The 27,540-nt window shown below is 40.6% G+C and overlaps 1 protein-coding gene across 5 annotated transcripts in view; it reads left to right on the top strand.

The window, feature by feature from the left end:
• The window catches only part of tcf12 (transcription factor 12), a 361,463-nt gene that overhangs the window by 47,930 nt on the left and 285,993 nt on the right, over window positions 1-27,540 (top strand). For 4 of the 5 annotated variants that reach the window (XM_072278449.1, XM_072278444.1, XM_072278448.1 and 1 more), the window contains exon 4: window positions 15,604-15,677. The exons of the other annotated variant lie outside the window; for it this stretch is intronic. In XM_072278449.1, the coding sequence (XP_072134550.1) occupies window positions 15,604-15,677 (74 nt within the window). The remainder of the gene's footprint in view (window positions 1-15,603; window positions 15,678-27,540) is intronic. 5 annotated transcript variants of the gene reach the window in all.

The following is a 27,540-nucleotide window of genomic DNA, read 5'->3' as shown; positions in this document are numbered from 1 at the left end:
TGAGTGTTGGCAGACCCAAAAATAACCTACCAAATCATGCCAAATAACATAAAACCTAAAATAACAGTAACATATAGTAAAAGCAGAAATGATATGATAACTACACAGCCTATATAAAGTAGAAATACTTTTCCACAATCATTGCACTGTTCTCTGTAGCGAAAATCTCACACAAGCACTGTTGGCAAAAACATGGCGCAAGCGCTCTTGGCAAAAACACTCTCACCTGTAACCTTTAAGCTATGAAGCTGCCAAATCATACCAAATAACACGTAAAAATACACAGCTGATATAAAGTAGAAATAATGTATGTACAGTGTAATATCACTTACGGGAAGACAGTGCCGAGCAGACTGATGATGGTGTGTTAGGCTGAGTCGTCGCAGGTTGGGGTGGTGCAGTGGCCCCTAACCTCCGGGCAGTGAACCGATACCGATCCGCGAAGCATGCAGCGGTCCAGCGGTAGCCGGAACGCACCCAGCACATCTTTAAGAAAAAAGCCGAAATAAACATGCTAATTAATTACGTGCCGGGTGGCACCTAATTAATTAGTTTGTTTATTTCGGCTTTTTTCTTAAAGATGTGCTGTATGCCTCCCGGCTACTGCTGCATTCTCCGCAAATCGGTATCTGTCTGGGGGTTGGGGTGGTGGGACACTGGGGTGTCATCTGTTTCCTTGAGGGTAGGCAGGTCATCTTCTCCTATGACTGCCTGCCTTGATGTCGAAGGTCAAGGTTCGTTGTCTGCTGTGGCTGATGTGGAAGGCTTGCTTGACTGCTAGCCCCGCGCATTTTTCTATCATACAGTTCTTTGTAAGCACTCAAACCGTCTTGCAAATATGCCCCCGATGTACCCTTTAAAATTAAAGTCATACTTTATCATTGCAGCGAAAATCTCACGCAGTTGCTTCACATTCAGTTCGCTACTGCATTCGGTGTGGATTGTTATCCTTTCCTCTTCCAATTGCATCAGCTCTTCATCTATCAGTTCTTGGTCATGGGATGCCAAAACCTTTTCAACATCATCTTCGTCAACTTCCATAAGCTAAACTCACTTTGTCCTTACTTCGTTCACCACGATCAAAATGCTTAATTATGTCTAGTTTTACGCCAAGTGTAACACCCTTACGAGCTCTTTTAGGCTTTTCCGATACCTTAGAACTCATCTTGCAAACGGCTGCTCACAGGCACGTGTTTAAGCAACGCCGGCGAGAATGCCGTTCTGAATCCGGGGGAGAGCGGCTGCTCGGGGCGTGCGCTGCCTTTTCTCGTAACAGTGAAAACACCTGTTAGTGAAAATAGGTAACTAATGTAGGTCCTTTGTAACAGTGAGGTTTTGTAAAGTAAACGTTCGAAAAGCGGGGGACACCTGTATTTGGTGCCATTCTCAATAGAGTATAGAAAATAGAAAGGGAACCAAAAAGGAAAGGAAAGAAAATATTAAAAAAAAAGAAAAAAGGGAGAAAAACCCTCCCAACTGGTGTTCCAAGTCCACGGCACCTTAACCCCTCTTACTGTGGGGTCTGATAAACATCGCACTAAAGATGGACATTCTTTAATATATAACATAATTAATCTTTTTTTTAAAAAGGAGACAAAAAAATTATCCACTCCCCCAATAACTCCATAATTAAATATCTGTAAAAATAAATTATATTCCACACTCGTTATTACTAAATATCTAACATAATCTATAATATTGAAAGTAAATATCATTAATATAGCAATACAGCTGAATAAAGAATAGAATTCAAAGAAACTTACTAAATATAACCCTAAATACTGTAACTTAATACATTTACAGCATACCAAAAGTTAAACATATCAAAAGATAATATCTATATAATCAAAACTATTCATACTAGTTATAACAAAATTAGATGGACTATATAGTTCCTAAGTAGTATAATTCAAAAAGACCATCCATAATCAATATTTTAAATCATAATAGTCTTCATCCATAATCATATAGATTTGATTCAAGATTATAATGTTATAATTAATCTATAATAATAAAGAAAATCAAATAATTTTCTTCATATTTTGTCCAAGATACAGCTTTCTAGGCCTCTTGTTTCAGAAGAATATTCTGAATCACGATGTCTCAGATATTCTTTGAATAAAGTTTATTGCCTCATGGAGGTTAGTAAAAAAAAAATAATATTTTCCTCCCTCCATCGGACAATAATTCTCAGCTTTGCTGGATATAATAAAGAATATTGAAGACCTTTATTCTTTAATAACCTCCTTAAGTCAAAGTCTTTCCTTTTTCTTAACAAGGCCACACTAATATATGGAAAGAAGAATGTCTTCCCCCATTTATCTCTCTGGCCTCTATTGCAGCAGCTTGTAATACTTTCTGTTTATCTTGATACTTCAAAAAGCATATAAATATAGAGCGCGGCCTTTGCTCTGGAGGTGATAGGGGGATTAAAGTCCTGTGGGCTCTTTCTATAATTAATTCTTTGTCAAAATCTTTTTTCCCCAGAACTTTGGGGATCCATTCTTGAAAGAAAGTTACTGCGTCTCTTCCTTCCAATCCCTCTTTTAAACCCACTATTCTGATATTATTTCTTTTGCTAGGGAAAGGGAGTCCTGTTCATCCATTATTTTTACTTTCTCAGTCCTCCAGGAATCTTTTTCTTTTTCCAGGCTTTGTAATCTATTCACAACATCCTTCGTATTTATTTTCTAAATCCTGAGCTCGCAAATTTAAAGATTCCAAGGTCTGCTTCATTTCCTTAGATTCGTGCATGATAAGGTCTAAATGACTCTGGATTTTGTCCATCCTACCGGTTAAAGTCTGGACTGCATCAGCCAAGTCAAGAATTGCGACCGCGAGTCCACCACCTGACCCACCGCCGCGCCGCTGCCGTCCTCGGACCTTCCGCAGGCTCAGAGGAACCATCCGACGAGCAGGCCTCATCAACATTGGTCCCGCGTCCCTCAACTCCAGATGCTTCCGGGAGTGCTGGGCCGGCAGCAATAGCGCCAGTAGGATTTCCATGATTTTTCCTTTTAACCATTGCTTTCATTGAGGTTATATGAGAGCCTTATAAGCAAGTTGTAAAGTAGTTTTTGTAGGAGTTATTCAGGGAAGCCCCTGGTCAATAGCATGACATCATGTGACCTGTGAAGTTGTTTAAAGAAAACATCAAGCAGCCAACACACACAGAACAAATTGCAGTAAACTGTGAAAATGAATGAATAACACACAGAATATTAAACATCAAACGGCAGAGTCCTTGAGATGGTCTAGGAATGTTCAGTTTGGTGCTGTGTTGTTTGTTGACTGCTGGCCGCTGTGCTAGTCTGCACTGAAGCGCTCTGATCAAAATTGTGTAAAGTGACAATTCTTAAAAAAAGAGCAACCAGAAACACATGTTGCATGAACCACAGAATTCTCTAAAAATGATTTTGCAGCCATCAGTTGTGCCATCAAACCTTGTCAAAGGCCTGAGACTCCTACACCTTCCTCTGGCAGCAGCGAGCAAGAGGGAGAGCAGTCAGACGAGGCAGATGGCATTAACCACCTCCTCACGATCCACTCTCATCCTCATAAATTTCAATCTTGCTCTATCATGGGTTCATGGTCTGCCATTGGACTATACCCTCCATTCTCATTGTGAATGAACTGCATTCCCCCGGGGACAGTAAAAGTGCCAGATCACTCAGTCAGCCTACACACACATCATCAAACTGTAAAATACAGGCTTCAGTTGCATGCAGTTTAGTAGTAAAAGCATATTTTAAAGGAGGAGAAGTGTTTTTGTCAGGTGTCTGCAGAATGTTGCTGTTGGTCACTGACACCATCTTGATCAGCAAAGGGAGGTGAAGCATGTCAAGTAGTTTTTTTTTAACAGAGTGGTAGGTGCATGGAGCAAGTTGCATGCGCATATCAAATGAGCTGTCAGGAAGAGGTGGATGCAGGTACATGGGGTAAACATGGCTATTGAGACTAGATTAGATGGGTATTTTGGAGAGAAGGGCACTTTTGTTTGCTGTATTGCTATATAGCTCTGACGACCAGGCTTCTGGCCTTAAGGGGATTTGGGCGAATGTTCAAGCAGGTCTTGTAAACCTCACAGTTTGGGGTTGGAGGTGGTAGGGTTTCTTCAGATGGTAAAGACCTTATTTGTAGGAATCTGGGGTAATTATATGCATCCTAATTAGTGACATGAAAACAAAACACTGGAAACACTCGGCAGATTAAACAGCATTTGTGGACATATAATTTTCAACATTTTAGTTTGATTTTTTGCAGATGCTTCCTGACCTGAGCACTTCCAGCATTTTAAAATTTTGTTTTACCTTTATGGTTTGTGACATTAGTTTTGAAGTGCAAATGTGAGTATTACAGGTGCACATTCCTTTATCTGAAATTCTGAAATCCAAAAAGCTCCGAAAACCGAAGTTTTTATCGCCAACAGCTGACGTCACTCAGGTGTGACGTGGCAGCACTAGCAGAGTCTGCCAGACATCAGTTGTGGCTCAGCGCTCGTACTGGTTACACGTGCATTTGCTGTTCACTGATATTTTGCGTTCACTGTTGACTTTGTGTTTAATTTCACTGTGAAAATGTCAAAAAGAACTGCAGATACCCCTATAGGTAACTATGAGAAAAAGAGAAGGAAGCATCTATCATTATCAATAACGCAAAAAGTGGAGTTATTGCAGAAGCTTGATATTGGTGTGTCTGTGCGACGTCTTACTGAAGAAAATAGTGTCGGAACTACCACTGCATATGATTTAAATAAACAGACAAGTTAATGAAGTTTTATAGTGACATTGACTTTCTACATTTATTCCAATACAGGTGTGTCTCCCCCCCCCCCCTTTGTACGTTCGCTTTACAAAACCTTGCTCTATATGAAAGACCTACATTAGTTACCTGTTTTTGCTAACAGAAGGTGTTTTCACTGTTACAAAAAAAAGGCAACGCGCGCCCCGAGCAGCCAAGCTCCTCACCCGGAACTGCATTCTAGCCAGCATTGCTTAAACACGTGCCTGTGAGCAGCCGTTAGCAAGATGAGTTCTAAGGTATTGGAAAAGCCTAAAAGAGCTCGTAAAGGTGTTACACTTAGCGTAAAACTAGACATAATTAAGCGTTTCGATCGTGGTGAACAAAGTAAGGACAAAGTGAGTTTGGCTTGTGGAAGTTGACGAAGATGATGTTGAAGAGGTTTTGGCATCCCATGACCAAGAACTGATAGATGAAGAGCTGATGCAATTGAAAGAGGAAAGGATAACAATCAAAATCAAATGCAGTAGCGAACGGAACGAAAGTGAAGTCATCCAGGAACTGAACATTAAGCAACTGCGTGAGATTTTTGCTGCAATGATTGCCGAAAAGTACGACTTTAATTTTGAAAGGGTACGTAGGATTAAGGCATATTTGCAGGATGGTTTTTGTGCTTGCAAAGAACTGTATGATAGAAAAATGCGCGAGGCTAAGCAGTCAAGCATACTGTCGTTTTTCAAGCCTTCCACATCAGCCACAGCAGACGATGAATCTCGACCTTTGACATCGAGGCAGGCAGATATAGAAGAAGATGACCTGCCTGCCCTGATGGAAACAGACGACGATGAGAGACACCCCAGTGTCCCACCACCCCAACCTCCGACGACTCAGCCTAACACACCATCATCAGTGTGCTCGGCACTGTCTTCCCGATTCCGGTAAGTGATACTACATTGTAATGCATTATTTCTACCTTCTATAGGCTGTGTATTTTTATGTGTTATAGGTGGCCCCTGTTTTCTGAACGTTCGCTTTACGACACCTCTCTGTTACGAAAGACCTACATTAGTTACCCGTTTTCGCTAACAGAAGGTGTTTTCACTGGTACGAGAAAAGACAGCGCGTGCCTGAACAGCCAGGCTCCTCCCCTGGAACTGCATTCTAGCTGGCATTGCTTAAACACGTGTTTTATCTGGATTTTATTTTGTGCATCTGTTAGCAGGATGAGTTCTAAGGTAACGGAAAAGCCTAAAAGAGCTCGTAAGGGTGTTAGCGTAAAACTAGACATAATTAAGCGTTTCGATCATGGTAAACGAAGTAAGGACATTGTCCACGCGTTGAACTTGCCTGTGTCCACCATTCGCACTATTTATACGCAGAGAGAAAGAATTTTGAAAGCTGCTGATGTTACTGTTGGTTCTGCTTGTAGCAAAGTGGTCTCTCTTAGTCGGCATCCAATAATGGATAAAATGGAAAGTCTATTGCTTGAGTGGATTAATGGGTGTACAAAGTGTGGTGTTTCTTATACTTAAGGAGAAATCAGTCAGTCTTATTTTAATAAGCTGAAACAGAAAGCACTGGCCGATGATGATGAAAGTGTTGCAAAAGTGGAATTTAAAGGTAGTCATGGGTGGTTTGATCGGTTTCTGAGGTGAGGGCAGCTTCGTAGTTTAAGCAGTGGTTCCCAACCTCCAGGCTGCCGACTGATACCAGGCTGCGAAGGATGCAGTGGTGCAGCAGTAGTCGAGACGCACCCAGCACATCTTTAAGAAAAAAGCCGAAATAAGCTAATTAATTAGGTGCTGCCCAGCATGTAAATGTCAGCCCAGATCAGAGGCGATTGCCGATTGCGCCACGTGGTTACTCGTATAAGCAAGTGTTTAACTGTGACGAAACTGCAATTTATTGGAGTCTTCCCGATTGCGGTAAGTGATACTACACTGTACATACATTATTTCTACTTTACATAGGCTGTGTATTTTTATGTGTTATTTGGTATGATTTGGCAGCTTCATAGCTTAAAAGTTACTGGAGAGAGTGTTTGTGCCGAAAGCGCTTCCGCGAGATTTTCGCTGCGCTAGACAGTGTTGCAGAAAAGTATTTCTGCTCTATATAGGCTGTGTATTTATCATACCCTTCTTGCTTTTACTATATGTTACTGTTAGGCTTTATGTGTTATTTGGCATGATTTTGTAGGTTTTTTTGAGTCTGGGAACGCTCAGATTTTCCCCATATTAATAAATGGTAATTGCTTATTCACTTTATGACATTTCGGCTTATGAACTGTTTCATAGGAACGCTTTACCTTCGGATAGCGGGGGAAACCTATATTGGCATGATTTGGCAGCTTCATAGCTTAAAGGTTACTGGAGAGAGTATTTCTGCCAAGAGCGCTTGCGTGAGATTTTTGCTACGGTGGACAGTGCGGCAATGATTGTAGAAAAGTATTTCTACTTTATATTGGTTGTGTATTTATCATGTCATTCCTGCTTTTACTATATGTTACTGTTATTTTAGGTTTTATGTGTTATTTGGCATTACTTGGTAGGTTATTTTTGGGTCTGCGAACGCTCACAAAATTTTCCCATATAAGTAAATAGTAACTGCTTCTTCGCTTTACGACATTCCGGCTTATGAGCCATTTCATAGGAATGCTCTACCTTTGGATGGCGGGGTAAACCTGTAAGTCATTTACCATGTGTTTGATTCGGTTCGTTTGAAGCTATATATTTTTATGTTTTATTGAATGTTTTTGTTGGAAATAAAAATTTTTTCTTGTCATTATTCCCTAAACAATACAGTATAACAACTATTTACATAGCATTTACATTGTATTAGGTATTATAAGTAATCTAGAGATGATTTAAAGTATACGAGAGGATGTGCGTAGGTTTGGTGCGCCACCAGGTCCTAAAGTCCACCGCACTGAGACAGGTTAAATAAGGGACTTGAGCATACGTATTTTTTGGTATGGGGGGGGGGGGGAGGTCTGAAATCCAAAAAATTCTGAATTCCGAAATGCAACTGGCCCCAAGGATTTCGGATAAGGGATTGTGGACCTGTATTGTAGCAGTAATTTTGTTGGAAATTAACTTGATTTTTAATATTGATTACTTAATGTCTAAGCTTGTCAACCAAAATGTTAGCTTTTTCGGCACAGCCTTTGAATATATCTAAAGATTTATATTGGTCCATTTTATTTTGAAGGCAAACTTTTAGCAAATATTTTTGAGGCAATGCTAATTACAGTTTTTGTTTTGATGGATTTTGACATCTGAGTGAGTGATTTATTGTCAAGTCATATAAAATAGTTGAATCATAACAGAAACCATAAAAAATTATCAGCCAAAAGTAACTGGATTTCACTCTTGATTTATTTATGCATCTGCTTCCTTATTCTTTTACTCCTTATTTATTCACTACTACAATTTTCTTATAACTCAACTGCTTATTTATGTATTTGTTTCTTTAAATTCTTTGGTCAAGAATGTTGGGGGCAAACAAGTCTCAATAAGACAAACTCTAAGCTCAAGTTGTATTCTGAATTTGCACTTATCATATTTGTCTTCAGTAGGTCCAATGAGTTTGAGGTTTTGGTTTCTGTACTTAAGTTCCTGAATCACCATTTAAAGTAAATCTAGATCTGTGTTTCACTAAACAACACTGGTCCCTTGCAAAGAAAAGAAATGAACTCATTAATTGATTGTAATATTTTGTTTCTGGGGATTTGCTATGCCAAGTAACTTGCTACTTCCTAAGTGTTGAAATCTCAGAAGTTGACTTTTAAATAGTGGGTATAATAAATCTGTTATTAAGGCTAATCATGTTTCTTTCTATATGCTGAATTATATGGTTGAAGGGTAATGTGGCATGGAAGTTAGCCCTTCAACCCAACTTGATGCTGACCAAGATGGTCATGTAAGCTAGTCCCATTTTGGCCTCTATTCCTCTAAATTTTCCTATCCATGTACCTGTCCCAAATGTCTTCGAAAAGTTGTTATTATACCTGCCTCAACCACTTTCTCTGGAGGTTTATACCAAATACCTTTCCACCCCCTTGTGTGAAGTTAGCATGCATGAGATTCCACAGATGTTGGAAATCCAGAGCAAAACATACAAAATTCTGGAGTAACTCAACAGCTCAGTTAGCATCTATGGAAAAGAATACAGTGAATGTTTTTTGTCCAGGCTCTTCATCATGACTGGAAAGTAAGAGGGAAGAAGCCAAAATAAGGTGGGGAGAGAGGAAGGGGTAAAAGTTAGAAGGTGATGGGTGAAGCCGGATAGATGGGGGAGGTTGGATGAAGTGAGAAGCTGGGATGTGATGGGTGGAAGAGGTAAAGGTCTAAAGAAGGAATCTGATAGGAGAAGAGAGTGAACCATGAGAGAAAGGGTAGGAGGAGGAGCAACAGGTGGAGGTGATAAGCAATTAAGGAGATGGAGAGGAGGAAAATTACCAGAAGTTAGAGAAATTGTTGTTCAAGGCAAATTTGAACATTAAAGGGTATTGCTCATTCAGTGTCTTGTGATGTCTAGCTAAATAAAGAAGTTCAAAGATTTGTGAGCCTGTCTCTGAAAGCAATCAGACAAGTTTCTTTTTCAGTAGTGTCTGGTATTGTGATCCTCATAACAGCTGCTATGGAGGCATTACTTCTGTGTTGGACAAGGCTGAGATGTATTTTCTGTGACAAAATGCGCAATGGACCATCCAGTAAGAGCTAATAGTATTTTCTCTTCCCACTTCCTCTTCCATGAACATTATCACTCTAATGGTGCTTATTTGTGTGCCTCTTTGTTAAATCTTTTGGTTCAAATTTTGAAGTGGAGAGTCTACTGCATGTTTGCACTTACCAGTTTAGAAATTCCTCCCTTCAGATGTCATTTAGATGCTGATCAATAAAATTTTTGTTTGTTTAACTTTGGCTAAACCAACTGTTAACTGATGAGTAGTTATATTTAAAGTAAAAGAAGCCATGTATAAGGGTCAAATTGACTTTGCAATGATATATTTGGCAAAGGGAAATTGAATCTGCATTGTAGATCAACTTCTGACCAAACGTATTCTTGTCGAGCATAATTCCGACACCCATTCCCATTTAGCATGTCAATTCATGGCCTCCTCTACTGCCACAACAGGGCCACTCTCAGTTTGGAAGAATAACACCTCTCCATCTGGGTCACCTTCAACCTGATGGCTTGAGCACTGATTAATATAAACTGGTAATTTATTCCCCCCCCTCTTTTTCCATTTCCCATTTTGGATCCCCTGTACCCATTCGCGTCTTACCTGCCTATCGCCTCCTTCTGGGGCCCCTTCCTCTTCCCTTACTTCCATGGTCCACTCTTATTAAATTATTTTTTTCTCTAGCTCTTTCCTTTTCTACCTATCACCTCGCAGCTTCTCACTATTTCCTTCCCTCTCACCTGGCTTTACCTTCCACTTTCCAGCTTGTAATCCTTCTCTCCCCGCCCTCCCCCCCCCCCCAACCACCACCACCACCTTATTCTAGCTTTACCCCCCTTCCTCTCCAATCGTGATTAAAGGTCGCAGTTTGAAATATTGATTGTTTATTCCTCTCATCAGATGATGCCTGACCAGAATTCCTCCAGCATTTTGTGGATGTTACTCTGAATTTCCAGCTTCTGCAGAATCTCATGTTCTTGATTGACTTGCCTTTTGGAATTTGAGAAAGCATATTTGTCCCTGCAAATTTCTTTGGCAGAGAATGTATCATGATTGAGAATGGAAATAAAAGAAAAAAATAAGAGAAATTTTTGTGCAAGGCAAATTTGAACATTAAAGGGTATTTCTTGAAAGACAGGATTTTTTTGTAAAGCAGAATTGTATTTTTATTGGAAGACATTTGCCTTGGACTACAGGATTAAATTTTAGGAAATGGATTGTTCACATGTCAAAGATAGAAATGCTATAATAATTGAAGAGGTTGAAGAAATAAACCAGTCTGAGTGAAGATACAATTCGTAATTTGCTGAAACTCAAAACTATTTCAGCATTACATCTTCATGTGAGTTAGAATTTGATTTTGAAAAATGCATCATGTTATTTGGTTTAAGAAAGAATCTGTACTATATCATTACAGTTGAAACAAAGTTAGGAACTTGGGCAGCGCTGGAGAAGCATAAACACACCTGTTATTGCTATATCAGAAATCTAGTTTTACTGGTTAAAACCTATCATTAGATCAGTTTAGACAGATGGCAAGCCTGCACCTTTTGTTTTGACATTGCTTGGAAAATAAATGTTCATGTGTGGCTTTTCATCTTAAACTGAATTATTAATTGATTGGACATGCTGTGAAAGACATACAATAGTTAAAAGTTGGAATTTGAAGATTTCTTCAGGAAAAAGATGAGTGAAATATAGATGTACTGTAAATTACCTGATTATCATAGACCAACAGTATGTTCACGTTTGTGCTCTGTGTATATTTAATACATGGAAATACATAGTTGCAAATAATGGAAGAAGAGGTGAAAAATGTTTGAAGTTGACATTTGGGGAGGTGCTGCAAATAGATGGCCAAATGTTATAGTAGGATAAAACTTCTTTTCGTAATGTGATTCAAAGAAATAAATCCCATTCTGAATGCAGGTTGTTGTTTGTGCAAAATGAATTTTGTTTGCCTTTATCACTGGAAAAGTTAACTGATCTGCAGTATCTGAAGGTTTTCCACAACATGCAGAGAGTTGTGAAGAGCACATACAAGACCACAGAGTTTAAAAAAAGGGCAAAGATCTGGCAAATGAAATACAATGTGGGGAAAATGTGAAATTGTCTGTGAGTAAGGCAAAATATATAATCTAAGTGATAGATGAGAGCTCTTGAGATGTATAGAACTTGGGGGTGGGGGGCAGTATCCTAGTGCATGATTTGCAAAAGGCTGGTATGGAAGTGCTGCATGTAATTTCTGTATTTGCAAAATAATGCAGGATTATTTTTTATAGTCACTCATAATTATTGTAGTTTCTTTCCTAAATCTGTCCTGAGAGCATCTTTTTAATAAGATGTGCCTCTGCCGACCTATTTTCATTGAACTTCTGCCAATGTAGCTTCCTTATGTTAGCTGACATTCTTAGTTTCCTCTCCTCTCAACCTTTTCAAATCTATCATCTACTACTACTACTACTACTACTACTACTACTACTTCGACTAAAGCCTAGGGGGTTGGCGTCGGGCTCGATGATGGACTCTCCACTTCTCCCTCTCCCTCATCAGTGTGTTCAGTTCATCTACATGAGCCACGCCGCTGTCTTCTCGGAGCGTGTTGACCATAGTCTTGCGAGGGTGCCCAGGGTTCATCCTCCCGTGCTTGGGCTCCCATATGATGATTAGGCTGGCAGATAGCTTGGGGTGGTGTAGACAGTGCCCCGCTAGTTGCAGTCTTCTCGCCTCGATTTTAGTGGAGAGCATCCGTAGCTTGTTAAGGAGCTCAACATTTGTCGTGTGCTGTTGCCAACTCCCATCAAGAGCCATCTGGAGCATTTGTGTATAGCAACCATCTGGAGACTTTGACATCGTCTTGGTGAGTGTCCACGTCTTGCATCCGTATGTGAGAGTGGACTCTATGACTGCTATGAAAATCCTCTTTTTAAGTCCTCTAGTCAGGTTCGACCCAGATTTCCTTCATGTCGTTCATAGCCCTCCACGCCTGTGCCTTCCGTATCTTTATGTCCTTCTCCGAACTCATCATTTTTGACCCGAGGTACTTGTAGTCAAAGACTTTCTTAATGGTATCATTCTCTATGGTCTTGAGAGTACCTTCATCACAGTTAAACGCCATGTACTCTGTCTTTTTAGCGTTTAGGTGAAGTCGAACTTTATTGCATTCTATTTCCCCTTTCGTCAGTAGCTGCTGTGCTTCCTCCATCTGGTCAGAGAGCAGGACTATGTCATCTGCAAAATCGAGATCTGTGAGCGTAACTGGTCTGACCCTTTTGGTTCACCCTGGTTTTATGGTAAAACCAAGCTTGCCATGATCTTTGGTAGCTTGATGCAGAGCGTAATCAAGGACGATTATAAAGATGTAGGGTGCCAGAGTGTCTCCTTGCAGTGCATCAGCTAGGAGCTCAAACACTGCTATTTCTCCGTCTGGTGATACAACTTTCGCCATGGTTTTGGTATAGCTGGACTCTCTTGCTCTCAGTAGATGGTCTGGCACTCCGTAAGCTTTCAGGATCTTCAGCATTTTACCTCGGTGTATGGAGTCAAAAGCTTTGCGAAAATCGATGTAAGCAAGCGTGGCTGGTAGTTTGTTCTTCTTGACTTCCTCGATGATCCTACGGAGAGCAAGTATTTGCATTACTGTTGTGCGCTTTTGCCGAAAACCATTCTGATTGAATCTTAGCTTAGGGTCAATGGCGGTGCGAATCCTGTTCAAGATCATCCGATTGTATAACTTAGCTTGACCTGCATCTTAGCAGGTACCGCAGTAGTTATCTGTCTTTGTGAGGGATCCAGACTTGGAGACTGGGATAATGTTTGAGAGTGACCACTGTTCTGGTTTGTTGCCTTTCATCAGTGTCATATTACATATGTCCTGCAAGATGTTGTCTAGGTCGCAGTTCTTCAGGACATCTAGTGGTATCCCGTCTGGTCCAGCGCTCCTGCCCTGTTTGAGTGCATATTTGGCCTCCTTCAGTTCCTCAATGGTGAATGGGCCATCATCGATGTCGACTTGCGTTAGTACCATGGGTATATCCTCTTCTTCTTCCGTGATCATTGGAGGGCTTCCCAGCAGGTTCTTAAAGTGGGTAAACCATGTCAGGACATGGTCCTCTGCTGTTTTACCACTTATTTGACCTAATGGGGACTTCTTCTGTCTACTGATCTCATTGACTATGCGCCATGCTTCTCCATGCTACATGTCTTCATTAGCAGCTTCTACCTCTCTAATCCTCTCAGCTAGTTCCTCTTCCTTCAGTCGGTCGTAAGTGGCAAAGAGATTCTTCTTTGCTGTCTTGAACTTGTCTCTTAGCTCTTCTGTTTTGCTCCTTCTAAGTTCCGCATGACAAGCATTGACTGCACTTCTGGCTGAGACGACATCAGGATGTTTCGAGATCTGACTCTTCTTGATTCACCTACTGTGAAGCGAATCAAGAAGAGTCAAATCTATCATCAGTCCTCTTGTATTCAACAATTTGCCCTGTCACATGATTGAAAATTCACCAATACTTCCCAAATTTGACAGGTATTTCTTTGTACTCAATCTGTCTTTAGTTTTTGTGCTTGAAAGTGTCCTCCCCTGCTGGACCCATTCCACTATTGCCTAGTTGAATCAGAGCACTTGATGACATTCTAACTACTGCTAAATAGTTAAGAATGTGTTATCTGTAGTTGCTGCTTCTACCATTCCTGCATCATTATTCCTGCTGTTTCTCCAGTATCTATCCTTGAAGCACCACTGTTAGGTAAATTTGGTCTTGGCAAAATCTTAAAAAGTGTCATTTCCATATATATGTTGACAAAACATCCACTGCTTGTCAATCATTTGATACATAATATGACCTCCAATTAAGCATTGAAAGTCCCCAGTCAGTCTTCAGATCCCATCATAAACATCAGTATTTTTCAAGCCACTGTACCTCTTCTGAAACCTGTCTGTAACTGAACTAGACTTGTCACATTTCATTAAGACGTGCACATCTGCAATGTCGTTAAAGTAGCCCACTTCTTGATTAGTAACATCACCTGACTTGATCTGCTTACGTGATTGAAGCTCTCATTTTGACCTTATTCCCTCCTGGACTTGACCAATTGCCTCCCTCATGCTTCCTTTGTAAAACTGTCATGGCACTGGCTAACTTTGTGTACAAAGTAAAGTTGGCTGGTGCCAAGTCCTAGTTGAGCAAAGCCACACTTCCAAAAATCATATTTTTGCTTTCAAATTTCTCTAGAGTTCTGTCCCATTTTTATAATATCCACTCTTGGACTGCAGTTCTGGCCTCTGCCCACATGATCATTTACATTTAACCAATGTCTCAGGGTTGTTTGATAATACACTTTCAAGGTGCTTTTGAATATTTTGCTACTTTGTTACATATTAAAATTACAAGCTGAGGGAAGGAAAATAGTGATGGATAGAAATGTTATATAGTGATATACTCTTAAGTTTTCCATGTGGAAAGCCTGATTGATGTGGAAGGCACGATTTGTCAAGTTGTGGAAAGCTGAAACAACCTTGCACACAAAAAAAAATGTTAAACTTACAAAAGCAGCTTTTTTTAATGTGGGGCTTCCGTTTGTTCACTGCAGAATAAAATTTTGCTCTTTAACATTTAATAGTAAAGGGATTTTGTAGTGAAATTTTGTAACTTGTGTCAGTGCAGTGGATGGTGTAATTCTTCAGAGGACTGTTTCAATTCTGAGATCTTGATTTGTATCTGATCCAAGCTGATGAATCTTCTGTATCAACTTAGGTGTATATAGACGATCTATTTGGAGATTTGGGGATGAAAAATCCTAGTGAAGTGATAATTTTGAGTTTGGAGTTGAAGTATGTCATTAGAGAAGAGTTGAGGGAACACACTTTGCTTTTGAAGTTTCTTAAAGTTGGTTGGTGCTGGTTCAAAATGGAAAATTGTGCGACTTCTTTGTGCTGGAAGCACATTTATTAAAAACTGGAATGAAGTTCAAAATTATTGGAGTACAATCTTTCATTCTAAGAATCTCCAAAGGAGAAATTTGGCAGGATACTATCTGTTTATCAGTATTTAGAAAACAATTGAGGACTTCTATTGCAATTAAATCTAAAATAAAATTTTGAAGAAAATAATTCAGTAAACCCTGAAGGAATACTAATACATTTGAGCACATTTCTAACTAACATTATTTTCTTTTGATAGTAATGGAAGAGCGAACAGGTACAAGTTCCTGGGGATCATCTGACCAGCCAAGTCCACCATATGAATCTTCAAGGGTAAGTTGGCTTCAATTTGAACATTTTTTCTTATAACATGCAATCCAGTGTTGGAATCAAATCAATTACTTTTACTGTATGTAATTTTATAGAGTTGTATTTAAATAACTTCCATTTTCTGGTATATCTATTGAATTCCGGTGATGTTAAAAATCAATTGATCGAACTTGTTAAGCTTAAAAATTTATCTGTACTTGTTATTGCTAAGTTCACTTTTTAAGGAATGTGAAAACAAATCCCTTACCCTTTGTATTTCTCAGAATACTTGTCATGATTGAGGTTGTTCCTAAAAGTCTAGTCTTTAACTATTTACTGTAACCCATACAAGCATGTGCAATTTAAGATTGGGGAAGGAGATCAGCATGGAGTCTCATGATCTAGATAATGCAAATATGTGCATCATGTGGGAGAGAACTATGCTTTCTTGCTTTTGAGCCTTTTTCCTCATTGGTTCTCACTGTTGTAACTCTAGCTCAGATAGGCAAGAATGGAAAACCAAATGAGGAGGGATGTAAAGTTGGAGAGGGAACCTGATGTTTGTCAGTTCATATAATTTCTTATCCACACAAATTGTAAATTTGGAAGGGCAGAATTGTTGCCTTATTGAATCTAGATTTTCATGAGAGGAAAATGTGGTCTATTCTTGCTGGAGTTTGGAATGATGAGAAATGATCTCATGGTATTAAAACAAGATTCTTAACAAGACTGACATGGGTTCTGTTTCCTAGCACTGCAGAGTCATGACAGTGAGACAATTTCAGAGTAAGGGATTGGTTGTTTAGTACTAAAATGAAGAGAAATTTATGGACTCTGAATTGAAAATCTTTGTTCTATTTCCAGAGGTTTGTGATTGTTTATTCGTGCTGAAATTTTGGAGGTTAATCACTGTGGCTACATCCCTTTCTGTTTTTGTTATTATATTTTGTTTGAGTTGACAACTATTTAATACTGTTGGGGAGAAAAAAAGCCTGTTTTGGCAATTTTTTTTCTCCAAATGTATATTCTTCATGTCTGTGTTTTTGTTAATAAATTTATTTTTAAGGCCCATATAGCAATATTCTTGTTTCCTATTCCTGTTTTTTTGGGGGGGTGGGAATTATTTCTGAAGTTTTAAAAGCTAGCATGGAGCATTACATTTTGCATGTTAAAACCAAGTTTGTCTGTACACTTCCCTTTTTATTACTAAATGTAGGCAAATAACTTTTTCTGTGTGATTGTCAGCTTTCAATGTGACCTGTCCCTTCTTAAAGATGCTTCAGGTTTGTCAAGTTACCAAAGATGTTTGGACAGATTTAAAAATAGAATTACCAAAAGCTAGGCATGCATGATCTTTGGAGCAAACGACATTGGATGTAATGAGAGCATTTATATAAATGACATTATATTCTTATTTTGACTTTTCTATTAAAAATCTTTAGGCTGAAGAGGCACATGTTAGATAATAGAACCCTAGAATACTACAACACAGGAACGAGCCACTTGACTCACAATGTTTTTCTGAACTAATTAAGTTAGTAATCAAATGCCAAACTAAACTGATCCCTTCTACTTAATGTCCATACTGTATCTGTACAACCTAAGAGCCTCTTTTGTATTTGCTGTATTGTATTGTATCATACTTCTATTGTATTTGTCTCCTTTACCACCCCGGCAGTGCTTTCCACCACTGTTTTTATTAACTTGACCAACATATCTTATTTGAATTTAACGCCCCTCCCCCACCCCTCCTCCTTAAATGTATGCATGTGCTCTGGCATTAGACACTTTAACCCTGGGAAAAAGATACTGGCTGTGTACTCTGCCTACGCCTCTCTTAATCCTATAAACCTCTGTCAGATCTCCCCTTGGCCTCCACTGCTCCAGAGAAAACAACTCAAGTCTGTCCAACCTCTCCTTACTCAGCTAGTAGCATGGTAAACCTTTAATGCATCCTCTTCAAAACCTCCACATCTTCCTTGTAATGGGGGTGGGAGCGAACATAATTGAATGCAATACTCTAGATGCGGCCTGACTAGAGTTTTATAACACTGTAGCTTCTCAACTTTTGAATGCAATTCCTCAACTAGTAAAGGCAAACATGTAACCAAAATATACTGAGGTTTTAAATCTCGAGCCTCATGATGAGCATTTAGTCATTTATAAACTATGAAGCAATTGATGAATTGCCTTGCAGGAAATCAATTCTTTTTGCTCTTGCTTTTGGTCTTATTTTCATTTTGATATAGAAACAGCCATATGATGTTAATCTTGGTTGTCGGCTATTAGTTTCAGGCCATGGGAGCATTAGTGAGGTACCAGAGGACACAGCTGTAGCCTGACTGAACTGTGCATGTCACAGAATATTTTGTCTATCACGTGTATCATTGATTCTGAAGTAGTTAAACTGAAGCAAAAAGTCACCTGGGAGTTATGATTCTAAGAAGATAACTTTAAGGCAGTGCAGCTGAAGAAGCTGTGACATGCATCCATAAGCAGTGATTTAACAGTCATTTTACCCAGCAGTCACTAGCACTTTGGTTGATCTGATAACACATAGCATAGATCATGTAGCCTGTTTTTGCCCTACCCTTGCTGCCTTGAAAGTTAGCCTCCAGTTTGGGAATGATGAATGCTCAGTGACTGCTGATCTAATAGTCCCAGAAGATTTTGGGTTTTAGGCTGGAGAAGTTGTCCTGAACCTTTTTTGTTAGCCAAAAGAAGCCCTATGTGCCAGCCTGTGGTTCTTGTACTGTATTCTGTAAATTCTACCATGCGCACATTTTATTTTCAAACGAGAAAATATGCAGATGCTGGAGATCCAAAGCAACACACGCAAAATGCTGGAGGAACTCAGCAGGCTAGGCAGCACCTATGGAAAGAGTACAGGTGACACATTTTGGGCTGAGACCACTCATTGGGACTGGAGAGAAAAAGTTGAGTCAAAGTAAGAAGGTGGGGGAGGGGATGAAGAAACATAAGGTGATGGAGGAAGTAAAGAACTGGGAAGTTAGTGAAAGAGATGCAGGCTGAAGGGGAGGATGAAAGGTCATGGAAAAAAGAAAAGGGGAAGGAGCACCAGAGGAAAGTGATAGCAGGTAAGGAGATGGGGTGAGAGAGGAAATGGAAAATGCTGGGGGAGGAATTAACAGAAATTTGAGAAATTGGTATTTGTGCTAGCAGTTTGGAGGCTACCCAGACAGAATACAAGCTGTTGCTCCTCCAACCTGAGTGTGGCCTCATTGTGACAGTAGAGGAGGCCATGGACTGGCATATTGGAATGGGAAGTGGAATTATTTTGTTGTGGTTTCTCTTTGTGTTCATTCTATTATCATCTGAAGTTGGAATCAGTAAAACAGATCTGGAGAGAATTGTATTGCAGAAGGCATCTGTCCTCTCCTGAAGCTGTACTGTTAACCTTCCCATGAAGGTGGCTCCTTTTTTTTTTAAAGCAAATGTAGAACATAGAACAGTACAGCACAAGAACAGGTCATTCAAGTCAAAAACTCCCAAACATGAATCCCTCCTATCTACGCCATGTCTGTATCCCTCCAACTTCCTTATATCCATGTCCCTATCCAAACATTTCTTAAAAGCCTCCAGTGTATTTGCCTCTACCACCATACCACACAGTGCATTCCAGGCATCCATGACTCTGAGTAAAGAAAAAAGCTTGCCCCTCACATCCCTCTTGAACCTACTCCCTGTCACATTCAATACATGCCCTCTGGTTTTAGACATTTCAACCCTGGGAAACAGGTGTACCCTGTCCACTCTATCTTTTCCTCTCATAATCTTGTAAAGCTCTATTCGATTTCCCCTCAGCCTCTGACATTCCAGAGCCAACAATCCCAAGTTTATCCAGCCTCTTGTGATAGCACATGCCCTCTAAACCAGGCAACATCCTGGTAAACCTCTGCACCCTCTCCAAAGCCTCAACATCCTTCCTATAATGGGTGACCAGAACTGTATGCAGTTCTCCAGGTGTGGCCTAACAGAGCTTTATAAAACTGCAGCATAACCTCCTGACTTTTGAACTCAAATACCATGACTACTAAAAACAAGCATTCGTAAGCCTTCTTAACCACTTTCAAGGAGCTATGAACTTGGATCCTAACATGTCTCAGCCCAACAACACTGTTAAGGATCTTGTCAGTAACAGTGAACTGTTTCCTAGCATTTGCCCTACTGAGGTGCAACACCTCACATTCATCTGGGTTAAACTTCTCCCATATCTCTGTTTGTATCTGCAATGTCATAATTCGAAGAGATAATATCAATCAGTGTGGCCTTCTATATATTGACGAGACCTGACGTAGACTGGGAGATCGTTTCGCTGAACACCTATGTTCTGTCCGCCAGAAAAAGCAGAATCTCCCAGTGGCCACACATTTTAATTCCATGTCCCATTCTCATTCTGATATGTCTATCCATGGCCTCCTCTACTATCAAGGTGAAGCCGCACTCAGGTTGGAGGAACAACACCTTATATTCCGTCTGGGTAGCCTCCAACCTGATGGCATGAACATTGATTTCTCTAACTTCTGCTAATGCCCCACCTCCCCCTCGTACCCCATCTGTTATTTATTTATATTCCCCCTTTCCCCTCCCCCTCCCCCCCATCCTCTGGGTTTTGTTCCCCCCTTCCCCTTTTCTTTCTCCCTGGGCCTCCTGTCCCATGATCCTCTCATATCCCTTTTGCCAATCAACTGTCCAGCTCTTGGCTCCATCCCTCCCCCTCCTGTCTTCTCCTATCACTTTCGATCTCCCTCTCCCCCTTTTAAATCTCTTACTAGCTCTTCTTTCAGTTAGTCCTGACGAAGGGTCTCGGCCCAAAACGTCGACTACCTCTTCCTAGAGATGCTGCCTGGCCTTCTGCGTTCACCAGCAACTTTGATGTGTGTTGCTTGTATTTCTAGCATCTGCAGAATTCCTCGTGTTTGCAAATACATTAGTTTCTTTTTCATCTGCACTCTGCCCATTAGAAATAATATCAAAAATAATGGTGATTTTAAATTGATGACACTTGACTTCTTGCTACCACCTCCTTTGATTTGTATGTTGTCTATAAATTGGTGGATTTTAGTCCATATCTAGAATTGGTTGGGCAGAATTTAAAAAAATGATTTGCCTTGAATTTGTTTTGATAAGATTGGCAAAACACTGTCTCCCTTCTCACTCAATAAAATGACTCCTTTCATTTTCAGAATTTATTTCTGAACAGATAAGCCAGCACATGATGAAAATTACTGTCCTCCATTCTGCCAACACTGGTTATATCAAGTCTAGGTTTATTTTGGGCGGTTATCAAGGCTATCCCATAAATTGTAAAATGTATTTAGTAACATTTTCATACCCTTGATCATGTGACATTTAGTGTGAAATAATAGTCAGTATTTTCCTAACATATCAAATACAGTGGCTTCTGGTTAATTGGGACATACTGGGGCCAGTGCATTTTGGCGGAATTAAGTGTCTGCCTCAATGAGCTGAAGTTTCATGGAAATAGTTAAAAAGGTATTTAAAAAAAGACAAACTGAGAAATAAATTATGTATTTAAATCAAATACAGAATAAATTAGAACACTGCCAAAACTACTAGAGTACTACAAAACTGTATTAGTTCCCAATAGATATCAATGGAGGAGTTCATCAGTGAAGGCTGATGCGCTCTTTTGATTGACTGTAAATGAACAAAACCAGCACAAACAGCTGGTCACCTAGTGCAGGTAGTGAACTGTCTTCAAGCAGTGTTTTTGACGATGGCATTCTCCAAATCTTCATGTTTATTGTAATATTCAAGATGATTGTCGATACCTTCATATTCTTCATGGTTCCTAACTTAAGGTAGTGAAATTGTTTCTTTTTCACTCCCGGCTGTTTCTGATATCTCCGAGCCTGCATGATTGAAACCATAGTGAGCAAAACAGTTCCAATTTGTCTTGCTGCTTATTTCTTGCCAGCTATTAGTGACAAAAATCACTGCTTTTTTTCACGCAAACACGCAAATCATGCTATTTCAAAAATTCTTTGCTCTAAGCATGGTGTAATGTCCAGAAGGTGAACTGTCTCTGCCATTTCATCATGGCTGATCCAATTTTTCTCAGCCCTTATCTCCTGCCTTCTCCCCGTGTCCCTTTGTGCCCTGACCAATTAAGAATCTGTCACCATGTGAGCTTTAATAGTTTTTCTTGCACTCATCACATCTTAGTGAATTAGAGGGAAAATAATCTTTTGAAAGGAGCAAATAAAACATTACCATCAGCAACACTAAACTTGCAAATATTGAATGGTTGCTGTTATATCCAAAATCTTAACTGCCCTCCCCAGCTAGCTCTATTTCTTGCACTCTCCCATGTCTTCCCTGCTTTTCTCTCCATCTTCAGTCCTGCGCTATTTTCTCTGCTCTGCTGTAAGGTTATTATCTTTGTCTGCTCCTCTGTACAAGCGCTGTCTGCCCACTGAGAATCCCCATCAGAGTAGCCCTCAGCTATGTGGAGTACTTCGCCATGTCTTCAACCTGAACTTGAGGCTCTGGAGGGTTCCTGTGCTGTGGAAGACGTCCTGCCTCATCCCTGTGCCGAAGACGCCGTGCCCCAGCGGCCTCAATGACTACAGACCAGTGGCATTGACCTCCCACATCATGAAGACCCTGGAGAGACTTGTTCTGGAGCTGCTCTGGCCTATGGTTAAGCCACACTTAGATCCTCTCCAGTTCGCCTACCAGCCCCGACTAGGAGTTGAGGATGCCATCGTCTACCTGTTGAACCGTGTCTATGCCCACCTGGACAAGCCAGCGAGCACTGTCAGAGTCATGTTTTTTGACTTCTCCAGTGCGTTCAACACCATCCGCCCTGCTCTGCTGGGGGAGAAGCTGACAGCGATGCAGGTGGATGCTTTTCTGGTGTCATGGACTCTTGATTACCTGACTGGCAGACCACAGTACGTGTGCTTGCAACACTGTGTGTCCGACAGAGTGATCAGCAGCAGTGGGGCTCCACAGGGGACTGTCTTGTCTTCCTTTCTCTTCAGCATTTACACCTCGGACTTCAACTACTGCGCAGAGACTTGTCATCTTCAGAAGTTTTCTGATGACTCTGCCATAGTTGGATGCATCAGCAAGGGAGATGAGGCTGAGTACAGGGCTACGGTAGGAAACTGTGTCACATGGTGTGAGCAGAATTATCTGCAGCTTAATGTGAAAAAGACTAAGGAGCTGGTGGTAGACCTGAGGAGAGCTAAAGCACCGGTGACCCCTGTTTCCATCCAGGGGGTCAGTATGGACATGGTGGAGGATTACAAATACCTGGGGATACGAATTGACAATAAACTGGACTGGTCAAAGAACACTGAGGCTGTCTACAAGAAGGGTCAGAGCCGTCTCTATTTCCTGAGGAGACTGAGGTCCTCTAACATCTGCTGGACGATGCTGAGGATGTTCTGCGAGTCTGTGGTGGCCAGTGCGATCATGTTTGCTGTTGTGTGCTTGGGCAGCAGGCTGAGGGTAGCAGACACCAACAGAATCAACAAACTCATTCGTAAGGCCAGTGATGTTGTGGGGATGGAACTGGACTCTCTGACGGTGGTGTCTGAAAAGAGGATGCTGTCCAAGTTGCATGCCATCTTGGACAATGTCTCCCATCCACTACATAATGTACTGGTTGGGCACAGGAGTACATTCAGCCAGAGACTCATTCCACTGAGATGCAACACAGAGTGTCATAGGAAGTCACTCCTGCCTGTGGCCATCAAACTTTACAACTCCTCCCTTGGAGGGTCAGACACCCTGAACCAATAGACTGGTCCTGGACTTATTTCCTGGCATAATTTACATATTACTATTTAATTATTTATGGTATAACTGACGAAAACCAATTTCCCCCGGGATCAATAAAGTATGACTATGACTAATTCATGTTGGAGGTGTCTAATGTCACACGACATACAGGTGACTGACGCTAGAAAATATTTGATAAGTGTATCCTGCCCCAATTAGCCAATAGACAATTGACAATAGGTGCAGGAGTAGGCCATTTGACCCTTCAAGCCAGCACCGCCATTCACTGTGATCGTGGCTGATCATCCACAATCAGTATCCAGTTCCTGCCTTATCCCTATAACCTTTGATTCCGCTATCTTTAAGAGCTTTATCCATCTCTTTTTTGAAAGCATCCAGAGACTTGGCCTCCACAGCATTCTGGGGCAGAGCATTCCATATATCTACCACTCTCTGGGTGAAAAAGTTTTTCCTCAACTCTGTTCTAAATGGCCTACCCCTAATACTTAAACTGTGGCCTCTGCTTCTGGACTCACCCATCAGTGGGAACATGCTTTCTGCCTCCAGCGTGTCCAATCCCTTAATAATCTTATATGTTTCAATAAGATCCCCTCTCAGCCTTCTAAATTCCAGAGTATACAAGCCCAGTCGCTCCAATCTTTTGACATATGATAGTCCCGCCATCCCGGGAATTAACCTTGTGAACCTACGCTGTACTCCTTCAATAGAAAGAATGTCCTTCCTCAAATTTGGAGACCAAAACTTCACACAGTACTCCAGGTGTGGTCTCACCAGGGCCCTGTACAGCTGCAGAAGGACCTCTTTGCTCTTATTCTCAATTCCCCTTGTTATGAAGGCCAGCATGCCATTAGCTTTCTTCACTGCCTGCTGTACTTGCATGCTTGCTTTCAGTGACTGATGTACAAGAACACCTAGATCTTATTGTGCTTCCCCTTTTCCTAACTTGACTCCATTTAGATAATAATCTGCCTTCCCGTTCTTACCACCAAAGTGGATAACCTCACATTTATCCACATTAAACTGCATCTGCCCACTCACCCAGCCTGTCCAAGTCACCCTGCGTTCTCATAACATCCTCCTCACATTTCACACTGCCACCCAGCTTTGTGTCATCGGCAAACTTGCTAATGTTACTTTTAATTCCCTCATCTAAATCATTAATATATATTGTAAACAGCTGCGGTCCCAGCACTGAACCCTGCGGTACCCCACTGGTCACCGCCTGCCATTCCGAAAGGGACCCGTTAATTGCTACTCTTTGTTTTCTGTCAGCCAGCCAATTTTCAATCCATGTCAGTACTCTGCCCCCAATACGATGTGCCCTAATTTTCCTTACTAATCTCTTATGTGGGACTTTATCAAAGGCTTTCTGAAAGTCCAGGTACACTGCATCCACTGGCTCTCCCTTGTACATTTTCATAGTTACATTCTCAAAAAATTCCAGAAGATTAGTCAAGCACGATTTCCCTTTCGTAAATCCATGCTGACTCGGACCAATCCTGTTACTACTATCCAGATGTGTCGTAATTTCATCTTTTATAATTGACTCCAGCATCTTTCCCACCACCGACGTCAGGCTAACCGGTCTATAATTCCCTGTTTTCTCTTTCCCTCCCTTCTTGAAGAGAGGGACAACATTAGCCACCCTCCAATCCACAGGAACTGATCCTGAATCTATAGAACATTGGAAAATGATTACCATGCGTCCACGATTTCTAAAGTCACCTCCTTAAGTACCCTGGGATGCAGACCAACAGGTCCCGGGGACTTATCAGCCTTCAGACCCAACAGCCTATCCAACACCATTTCTCGCCTAATATAAATTTCCTTCAATTCATCCATTACCCTAGGTCCTTTGGCCACTATTACATCTGGGAGATTGTTTGTGTCTTCCCTAGTGAAGACAGATTCAAAGTACCTGTTCAACTTGTCTGCCATTTCCTTGTTCCCCATAATGAATTCACCTGCTTCTGTCTTTAAGGGCCCAATTTTGGTCCTAACAATTTTTTTTCCTTTTCACATACCTAAAGAAGCTTTTACTGTCCTCCTTTATATTCTTGGCTAGTTTACCTTCGTACCTCATTTTCTCTCCACGTATTGCCTTTTTAGTTACCTTCTGTTGCTCTTTAAAAGTTCCCCAATCCTCCGGCTTCCCACTCGGCTTTGCTATTTTATACCTCTCTTTTATTTTTATACTGTCCATTACTTCTCTTGTCAGCCACGGCCTCCCCTTACTCCCCTTAGGGTCTTTCTTCCTCTTTGGAATGAACTGATCTTGCATAGTGATTAAACAGCATCGTGTCCCAAAAAGCAGCTGTCCCGATTAACTGATGGCCCAATTAACCTGAGTCCACTCCATTTTTCTTTTATGACGGAATGGTACCTCACCTGATCAGATCTTGCTGGTGCTGGTATAAACAAGTGTGCGCTGCTTAATGTCCATTTGGACAACGTCTGATCGCATATATGTCCGTAGTCCCGATCGGAGAACATGACTTAGTGTATGTAACCAATCTCATGTATCCCATGTCTCGAGTGTAGTGGAGTTATCTCCGGTTAATTTTCTTTCGAAAACATTACCGTAAAGTGCATCATGGCTTCCAAACGCAGCAAAACCACTCCTAGTGATAGCAGTAGCAAGAGGCAAAGGAAAAGTATTGATTTGGAAGTGAAACAAAAGGTTATTAAACAATATGAAGGTGGAAAACCTGCTATTGCTCGGGATTTAGGCATGTCACACTCGAAAATCATGACGATCCTGAAAAACAAAGAAAACATTCTCGAAGCTGTTAAAGGATTGGCTTCACTGAAAACTACAAGGCTCACAAAAATGCGAGAGGGACCTATATCAAATATGGAGAAATTGCTAATAACAGGATTTAGTCAATACAGGTACACTACAGCACTCCATAAAGGTTTGCTAAGTATATAATATGGTGTTTGCACAACGTCCAAATCACATAACGTCCGATTTCACAGAACATATTGTGGGCGTTAAGCAACGCATGCCTGTATTCCAAAGTAGCCACTTGTGTTCACCACGTGCCCATATGTACCTGGTTTGAGTGCAGATGGCCCAAGAAGGAAGTCCTTGGATGCTGGTGGTGAGTTGTGGTAATACCTTAAATGAAGAAAGCCTTAACTAGAATTTCCTCAATAATTCACAAAATCTTGCCCTCAATTTACTCAGCTTTGAAAGGCTCAACAGCTTTGAATTGAATTGACTTTATTTCTTGTGTCCTTCACATACGAGGAGTAAAAATCTTTACGTCTGTCAAAATATGCAATCATAGTAATTTATAATAAATAGAACAGTCAATGTAACTTTGAGATTTTTACTGAAAGTAAAAGTTAATGATGTCTTGAAAATCTAATAACGGGGTACAATACTAATTCAAGTCAAGTCACTTTTTATTGTCATTTCGACCAGAACTGCTGGTACAGTACATGGTAAAAATGAGACAATGTTTTTCAGGACCATGGTGACATGAAACAATACAAAAGCTACACTGAACTACGTAAAACAACACAAAAACTACACTAGACTACAGACCTACCCAGAACTGCATAAAGTGCACAAAACAGTGCAGGTATTACAATAATTAATAAGCAAGACAATAGGCACAGTAGAGGGCAATAGGTTGGTGTCAGTCCAGGCTCTGGGTATTGAGGAGTCTGATAGCTTGTGGGAAGGAACTGTTACTTAGTCTGGTCATGAGAGCCAGAGTGCTTCGCTGCCTTTTGCCAGATGGCAGGAGGATGAAGAGTTTGTATGAGGGGTGCTTGGGGTCCTTCGTAATGCTGTTTGCTTTACGGATGCAGCATGTGGTGTAAATACTTTATACTTTATTGTCACCAAACAATTGATACTAGAACATACAATCATCACAGCGATATTTGATTCTGCGCTTCCTGCTCCCTGGATTACAAATATTAAATATTAAAATAGTAAAAATTAGTAAATGTTAAAAATTTAAATTATAAATCATAAATTGAAAATAGAAAAATGGAAAGTAAGGTAGTGCAAAAAAACCGAGAGGCAGGTCCGGATATTTGGAGGGTATAGCCCAGATCCGGGTCAGGATCCGTT

Source organism: Mobula birostris, chromosome 14 (genome assembly GCF_030028105.1).
Source record: "Mobula birostris isolate sMobBir1 chromosome 14, sMobBir1.hap1, whole genome shotgun sequence".
NCBI lineage: Eukaryota > Metazoa > Chordata > Chondrichthyes > Myliobatiformes > Myliobatidae > Mobula > Mobula birostris.
The sequence above is the reverse complement of the archived record's forward strand: the minus strand, read 5'-3'. Positions and strand labels throughout refer to the sequence as shown.